At 24.6% G+C, this 8,894-nt stretch overlaps 1 protein-coding gene across 3 annotated transcripts; it reads left to right on the top strand.

Moving 5' to 3' along the window:
* The first annotated feature begins 234 nt into the window (after positions 1-234).
* Positions 235-8,534, top strand: LOC135923954 (uncharacterized). 3 transcript variants are annotated; one of them, XM_065458982.1, is made up of 10 exons: positions 235-387; positions 433-510; positions 555-627; positions 5,175-5,544; positions 6,019-6,163; positions 6,246-6,455; positions 6,567-6,712; positions 7,436-7,806; positions 8,074-8,279; positions 8,380-8,534. In XM_065458982.1, exons 1-10 carry the CDS (start codon positions 342-344, stop codon positions 8,517-8,519), a joined length of 1,785 nt encoding a protein of 594 aa, XP_065315054.1. In that variant the 5' UTR covers positions 235-341; the 3' UTR covers positions 8,520-8,534. The 3 variants fall into 3 exon arrangements, with proteins under 3 accessions (XP_065315054.1, XP_065315056.1, XP_065315055.1); XM_065458984.1 differs by lacking the exon at positions 8,380-8,534 and having other exon boundaries at positions 7,436-7,823; positions 8,074-8,199; XM_065458983.1 differs by lacking the exons at positions 235-387; positions 433-510; positions 555-627 and adding an exon at positions 4,485-4,663.
* Positions 8,535-8,894: the final 360 nt, after the last annotated feature.

The following is an 8,894-nucleotide window of genomic DNA, read 5'->3' as shown; positions in this document are numbered from 1 at the left end:
TAAATTCTTCAAATAATTGTGAGAAATTATAAAATTTCCTGCTAATTTATTGTTTTTAAAATAATTTCTTCTTTTATGATATTATATCTATTTAATGTTCCATATTATCTAAATTTGATTCCAGCTCTTTTAATTTTCAATAGCGGAGTTACCTTTTCTAATCAATTCTAAATACTATCGATATCATATGTTTTTTTTCATCATTCCCCTCATATGTTAGATATGATATGACGTCATAAAATTCCTTGCACTGTTAACTTGATACTCTTGTTTTCAGATGTCTTGCCGTTATATACCTGAAATCGATTCATCATCTATAGACATTTGATATTACAAATATAATGAAATCCTCAAATTTAAAACCTCCTCCACCATATAATCCAAACTGTAAAGTTTTATTAGAAAATTCTTTTTTATTTCTCTAAATTCCAGGTAATGAAAAAGGAGTACTCTGTTATACAATTGCATCAACTAATGAATGTCCTGAATATAACCAAAGAATGATTAAAGGTATTCATATTTTTACTTTATTTATTAAAAATTTGATTCATAAGATTTTGTATCTCATCAATCAATCTCAAGAAATACATTAAACTCATTGAACCCAAATTCTGTTGGTAATGAAGTGTGAGTTAAATTTATACTTTTATTTAAATTTTCCATTACAACAACTAAATTTAGTATTTTTATTATTATTAAAACTGTACTTTTGTGACATATTCAGACTTTGGAACCAAATTCAAGAACCCTTAAAACTGGGACAAATCTAGGAACCAGAACCTAAAACCCCTTATTAATAATTTTTTAGATAAGATTTTCAGGAACGAGATCTGTTCTAATAATATTGCAAGTAATTTATATTAATATATATGTTTACTGGAATATGGAATTCATGGGGATTCAGAATTTCTTAATTTTATATCTTCACTAAGTATTTTTAAATTTATATAAAAAATTTAACTGAAAATGTGTTCTAGCAAAAGCAGAACATGAACTTTTGAACTAATTTTCTATAGATTTTTCATATAAATAAATAAATACACAAATGTTGACAGCAAAATTGTAATTCACAGAGTGTTCTCTCCACATGCTGGAATACAATTCAAAAGGCTGAAATTTTGAAATCACCCCAAATAATTGATTTAAAATTGAGGGATTCTATATCCCAATATGGCATGTATATTGTTTAAAATGTTGTATATTCATTTTATAGGGTTTATTGATTTTTTAAATTTTGATTTTTTTAAAATAATTTAACAGAGTTTGGAATCAAAATCAGAACCTGGAACCCCTAAGACCATATCAAATTTAAGAAACAGAAACCTGACTTTTAAAATTTTGAACCTGAACCACTTTTTAAAATTTATATAGGAATGGAACCAAAATCCTTTTCAGTCCAGGTTCCAAACTCTAGGAATATTATATTAATCTTTGTGTTTTTTTAATATTATTGAATAATTTTTTTAATTATTTATCTTTTGATTATTAAATATTATTTAAGTTAAAATTTGATATAAACTTTTTTTTTCTCTATCTTATAAATATACGAGAAGATTTAGTTTATATAAATATAATATTAATTCTGTAATTTAAAGAGATATTTTTTTAGTAAAATATACTATTGAAATTTATTTATATATTTTCGTTTTTTTGTTATCAAGCAAAATTTACAAAAGTATAATTTACTTTTAAAAAAATCTATATTTAAAATAACAGATTAAAATTAAATTTATATGTATATAGTATCAAATGTATTTTTTCAGTCAACATATTATTTTTCTGAGCCCTTTTTAAATTTAAAAATCGGATTTTACTGGAAATGTATTACAGCATGTTTAGAAAACATACCCTTTATTTTTGCCATGAACATTTGAACTAATTAACATAATATAATTTTGTTTTTCCATAGATTTTTCATATAAATGACTCAAAAGTTAATATCTAATTCTAAACATGTTGGAATACATTTACTGTAAAATCAAAATTTGAAATTTGAAATAACGTTCTCAAAAAACGATTTAAAGTTTAAAAAAATAAGACATCGACGCTCATTTCTAAAAAATATATGAATTAATTGCAGTCAAGTTTTAAAATTTTTCAATAATTAATATATAAAATCTGAAATTTAATAGCATTCCTATAATGTTATTTCATTAACTTTACCAGTATAAAGGATTAGTTTCCTTGGTGAAACTATTATATTATGCCTAGGCCTTGTATCCTTAATATAAATATTTGAGTAAACAATGAAAATAAAACCCAAAATATTAAATTTTATTCTTTTGACAAACGAACAAATTTTATTGTTTAATTCAGGGATCCGAATCAAAACCAAATATTGGTTCAGTGCTATTCAAATAAAAATAACGGCTCAGGATTTAGGTTCGGTTCTTAAATAAATCGGTCTGGTTCGAACCTCTAAAAACCGAATTGAACTCAAACTTACATTCGAATTATATATAGATAATCACATTTTTTTTAAATTTTATCAATAATAATAAAACTTTTAATTAATTATAATGCCTAATTTATAAATTATAACAAATAAACATAATATATTCACTGCAATATTCAACATTATTACTTAAAAAAAATATTATTGAGCTGTATAATTAAAATATTTTCTTGATTCACATCATTCAAATTATATTTATATATAGAAACTATAAATTTTATCTCTCTGCTAACTTGAGTAACCGACACTTTATAACATTAGACAATTTATATAATTCAGGGAATCGATTACTCTGATTTTTCCAATAGAATATATTCATTAATTAACTAAAATATTTCTAATATTCTCTGATCAATCTAAATTAGTGTTGTTAAATGGCTCGATTTTTAAAAACAGGTAACCCATAATTTTAGCCAAAAATATTACACAGGCCTGGAGATTTAGCTCATAAATGAAAGGTTTGGACATCTATTAACGAAATCTCGAGACTTGCATAACATTTTTTGACTAAAATATTGAGTTAACTGTTTTTAAGAATCAAGTCGTTTAACAACACTAAGTCTAAATTTTGTTCATACCATCTTTTTTTTGTTTAAAGATAACTTTATAATAAATCTTCTTTAGATGAAGATCCAGTCATTGATATTGATTCATTTTCACAAGAAACTTCCGCTCTTATAATTATAACAATTTAATTCCATGTTCATTTAGATGTATAATAATACTATGTAAGCAATTTATATGTTGAATTTAATTTATCCCTGTGTATTAATAAGTGCTTTTTAAATTTAAATATAAAAAAGGAAGTTTAAAATATTTATTAAATGTTGTAAAATAGCAATATAAAAAATTTACCGAAACTTATGAATCAAAATTGACAATAATAATCTCTAAAACAATTTGGATTTAAATGAGAATTTTAGCAATATAACTTTCACATTGTTTTTTAAGCATGAAGTCATGAAGCTCAAACCGGTACACAAGTATTTTTAGCTGTTCGGTTACTCGGATAAAAAATTATTTTACTTATCAGGTTCAATAAAAATACCAGTTTAAAGTTTTGGTTCAGGTTCGGTTTGAATCCCTGGTTTAAATCAATCTTTTTTTAATATAATATATTTTTAAATAAAAATTAACAATATATTTCAGAGTTGGTATTCTTTAATATTTTTTTTTTGAAATTCTAACTACATTTATTAAAAGTTATTCATAACCACCGCTATGCACAAATTTTAGACTATTCAAAAATTTGTGGCTGTTTTCCATTAAATTCAGTCGTAATTTTTTAAAATTAATTTCCCTTACTTCAGAAATGTCTAAGTAAAAATAAACACTAACATGATGAAATATTATTTTCATAGTCTTTTTATTATTATAGGGAAATGTGAAAATTACATCAATGGGTATTAATTATATATGACTCTAATCAAATTAGATAGCGATACATTTTTTATAACTATTATATTTTATTTTAACATACAATTTTGTATAGATAATAATGGGATAATATAATCTATAAATTTTATAAAAGTTAACATGCTCTATATACTATGCAAAATAATTATTAAACATATATATAATTTTGTAACTTAAATAGTATACAAATCAATCTAATATCATAAATCAAATTGATCGACACTTCTTAAATTTGCACGGTTTACATATAAATTAAATGTTTGTATAATCTCTTTTCATGTTTGACACTTTCGTGTGCTATTGTTGTATGTTTTAAATATTAAAGTTGCACTTTAATTAAATAGTAAGATTATCAAATTCCTTTGAATCAAAAAATTAAATTTTCTATTTCATTAAGATAGGATCCATATTTAAATTTTTTTTTGGAAATATTAATGATGTCGTAAAACTATTTGTGACATCATATATAGATCTAAAAATTCAAGTTAACAGTTCTTTTCGAAAAGGGCTAATAAATGTTACAATCCAAAGATTCGAGATATTTAAAAAATTTATTCATGTAAAATTAGCATTCATTTTATGTACCAATATACATCTGATTGGAATTCACTGTTTAAAAAGGATCCCTTTTGCAATAGAAGTATCAACTATATGAGACTTTTATTTAAAAAAATATATATATTTAATTTCTGCTATTTTTGAGACAAAGAAAAGGCTTATGTTAACAGGCTTACAGAAGCAGACTGTCTTAAAGGGCCCTCAATTTACCAACAAGAATTATGTTATGGACTTGTAAGTAATATGTGCTTTTTTGAAAGCATTATAAACTCGTATCAAGATATTTAATCGAAAAAGCTCATGATTTGACAAATGTATTGTTTCCGCATGGGGATTTGTTTTTCAACAAAACAATGCCCTTTGCCTATCATGCATCAAAATCGACCAAATTTTTTTAGCAGACCTAAGATGAAATGGTCTGTGTAACGTTTCGATTCAAATTTAATAAAATATCTGCCGTCATTAGTCAATGGCGTTCATTTAATCTAATTACTACTTATAATATATAATTGATCATTATTAATAAAATTAACATTTTAGAAGGGTTTATTATACCATATAAATGTTACATAAAAAGTATCTTATATGGGAAATTTTGCCTTCTTTCTGCGGATTTCTTTTTAGTCCGAATGAATTATTTTTTTAACAAAATAATATAATATTGAAACAAAAGAGGTGTTTAGCTCTGCTAATTACGAATTTAATTTTGTAGATGCTTAAAATAAAATGAAAATAACTTTTACAGAGAATATCTTCCTCAGTCAGATAATGTGTTACTATTACCTTATGCTTCGACAATACATCAATCTCCTTCGATCCATTCAAACAATGTGGTGTCCATAACACACCAAGATTCGTTTTCAAACCCAAAATCGTTTTGCGCCAAGAAAGATTATGATAATCAAAATATAAATTTTCAAAACTTCGGGTATCCAATCAATAACTACATTAATTATTGCCAATTGAGTGCCAAGGTTAACCCTACTTCTATGTACGAGACGGAGGCTGCCATTGCTGTTCGAGCAGCCAAGATGGTAGATATGCTGGCTAGGGAAAATGACTCATTGCGAAAGACTTTGGAGCAACACGAAAAAAAGATATGTCAAATTCAAAAAGTAATTTGATTAATTACTCTCTTTCCTCAATGAAAAGAATTAGTTGCCCCCTTCCCATAATATTATATACGATCATAACTATTACTAGGATATTACTAAGTTGTCTTATCAGTCAATAGAAATTAAATAAAAATAGGAACTTTTTATCTTTCATTTTTTATTTTATAATCGCGATTAAACAGAAATTTAATGCAAATTATTTTTATTATGTGTATAATATATATATTTTTAAAGTAATTTAACGTTTATAAAGTAATTTAACGTTTAGATACCACATCCCTTTTTTTAAATCTTGAATTTTAAATAAATAAGATGATATTTTATCTTTCCCCAAATATTATACAAAGAAAGAAATTTAAATTCATTTACCATTGCCAAAAGTTATCTTAAATATATATTTTTTTAAATTTAATACTTGAATTATATAGAAAAAATCAATAAAATGGAAAATATATATTTTATACCTACATTTAGTTAGAAATAGCCCTTGAAAATACTCAAAGAGGTCACGACATTCTTATACAGGCAAACGAGAAAAGAGAAAACTTGGAAAAGATGGTAAGAATGAAACTTGAAACGGAAATAAAAAAATTGAAGGAACAAAATCAACAATTATTAGGTAAGAAACTAAGTATTAGCTTAAATTAACACTAGTATAACTAATGGATGATTTAATTATTCATGTACTCTTTTTAAAATAGAAAACATACATATATTTGATAGCCGCAATCGCTTGCTCTGCACTGCCGCGGATCGCGATAAACAAGAACCTAATCTAGAAAAAAAGTTATTGAAAGATATTGGCAACGATCAATCAGCAAATGTAAAATATTATAAAACTAATTCTTTGGAAAATATTACGAGCGAACTTAACAAAAAAGATGTCATAATCGGCCAAATGATTAGTCAAAGTTAGTAAAATGAATTTATTAAAATGTTTAATTTTTACAAAAAATACTATTTTGTTAGAATTGATAATTATTATATTTGTTGCAATGTATATGTTTTTTCATAATAAATAGATAAGGAATTGATAGCTATTAATGAGAAAAAAGAAATGGAAATTCTTGCGCAAAAAAAGACTTTCGTTGAACAGATGTCTCAATTAGAAGTTTTGCAAAAAGCATTGTTACAAGCTCAGACTAACGTTCTAAGATTGGAAGAAATAGTAATAAAAATTGTCACTGTAATTTTATTATTTAAACTTTCTTAAGCCTTTTGTAAGTAGGGTGTCGAACTGTTAAGTATTTCGCTTTAGAAATTCATTTCGATTTTTTTGTTCTCATTTTTATAAGTTTTGGATTTTTTAATTAATCATAATACATATTTTTTAATTGATCTAGTAATCTTTAATAAAAGTGTATTAAAAATTTTTGATAATAAAAACCAAACAAAAATTAAAGAAATGAAGTTGATTTTTTAAAAATGCTATATATTTAAAAACATATATAAATTTTATGTTAGAACGAATTAATTAAAAAAATAAAAATATTTCATGTTAACCATTTAAAATAAATAAATTTAATTTATAAAACCGTCATAAACCAGGAACTGGTTCGAATGTATTTATAAAATTTCAGTAGTCTTTTTTGATTTTTTTAATGGTTCGATTATGGTTCAGAAAATTATAACGGTTTATTCCGGTTTAGCAGCACAATTTGGTTTTACACCTTATTTTATAAATTATATTTTATAGTATTATTAATATTCATTTTTTATTCAATTCTTTGTGCCAAACGAACTTAACATAATATTAAAGAATTATTAATGGAGTTAATAATTATAAGTTATGAACTTATAGATAAAAAAGCTATAAAAGGAAGAATGAATTGATTTTTTAGATATAGATATCAATAATAAACTTTATGAGTTATAAATACAATTCCTATAGGTATCATCACTCGCTGACCATTTTCCTCCCTTCATACGCAAACTCCTTAAAGACCAACTTTCTATAGCGTTGACATCCTCTTCTCATTCCCTCAACGAAATTTCGGCGCAAAAATTAGTTCAAGACAATTTTTCCCATTTGTCTGCTAGCGATAGGAATATACCTTTGTTTTCTTCAACATCTATTGCCTCCGATTCTCATCCCGAGCTGTGCTCATTGTTTAAACAATCGGTTAAACTCATTGCCCCTGCCGACCACGAATCTACACTCAAGAATATCCTTAGTCATACCAAAAATATTCCTTATATTAAAGAATCTCCCGCCGCATTAGTGGCTTCAGCCACCCGGGACAATAACGAACTCATAGAGCGGTTATTATTATTTTTTAGTAATCATTTAATATGTAGTTTAATAACATCCGTCTTTTAAATTTAAAAATATTATGCACATAATTATCATAAAATTTTTTTTGATCACATGGTATCCTTTTTCAAAAACTTAATGACCTAACCGAATTTAATTAATATTAAAAAGGACACTGAAATTGCAAAAGGCAGTTATTTCTTTGAAAAAGGATACACTGTGACTAATAAAATGAAGCTATATATGCAACAACTATGATTATTTCAATTTTTTAGAATTACAAATTTAAAGTTTAACTTGGCGCAAAAGGAAGCTCTTATCATGGATTTGTTAGACGAAAATAAAGGTACACATTCTGATATGGATCATAAAATTTATGACATATATCAAGTCAACAACAAGGCCGATTGTGATACTCTAAAAAATTCTCAGTCCGATCATAATATGTCGACCAATAAAAATATAATCGTTTCTTCAGAAGGTATATAGATATAATCTAACATCTTTATATAATCCATGGAATATTTATTCATTTTATAAAATTAAAATTATGATTTTCATATTAATGAATTTTTTTATAGTTAGATCTCGTCAAATCAACTATAATGAAAATGTAAATGTTATTAAAAATAGCGATAAAATTCAAAATAATTTTGATGCGAATTCAAAAAAGAATGTGATATCAGATTCAGAATCTTTGGAAAAGCTTTGGAAAATATAATTATTCGAAATTCATTTAATTATAACATGCATTTATATCTGAACAAAAATCATTGTGTTTAATTTGTTAGAATATTATGTTCGCTTTAAAAAAATATATAATGTATTATATTTAATTAAAAAATTAGATCCTTCTATAAATTCAAAGAATTTATCTCCGAATCACTTCAGATTGTCTTTAAAAATATATTTTACAATTGTTAGATCTTTCGCTAAAATGTGTTGACTATAAATTAGGTTCATAATTATTTACAATTTAGAGATAATTTAAACATAAATTTTTTCCAAATGTCCATTAAAGGGTTTAGGTAGTCTTTCCATCACCATGAATCTGTAAATCTTATTGCGAGACAGTTTAATTTATGCTCCACAAATA

The sequence above is a fragment of the Gordionus sp. m RMFG-2023 genome, chromosome 2 (assembly GCF_954871325.1).
Source record: "Gordionus sp. m RMFG-2023 chromosome 2, tfGorSpeb1-WG-v2, whole genome shotgun sequence".
Taxonomy (NCBI): Eukaryota; Metazoa; Nematomorpha; class Gordioida; order Chordodea; family Parachordodidae; genus Gordionus; species Gordionus sp. m RMFG-2023.
The sequence above is the reverse complement of the archived record's forward strand: the minus strand, read 5'-3'. Positions and strand labels throughout refer to the sequence as shown.

Coding starts and splice junctions, on each gene's coding strand:
- LOC135923954 (XM_065458982.1), top strand. CDS start 342: ATGAAATCCTCAAATTTAAAACCTCCTCCACCATATAATCCAAACT. Junction 511..554: donor TAACCAAAGAATGATTAAAG/GTATTCATATTT, acceptor TTGATTCATAAG/ATTTTGTATCTCATCAATCA. Junction 6,164..6,245: donor ACAAAATCAACAATTATTAG/GTAAGAAACTAA, acceptor TTTTTAAAATAG/AAAACATACATATATTTGAT.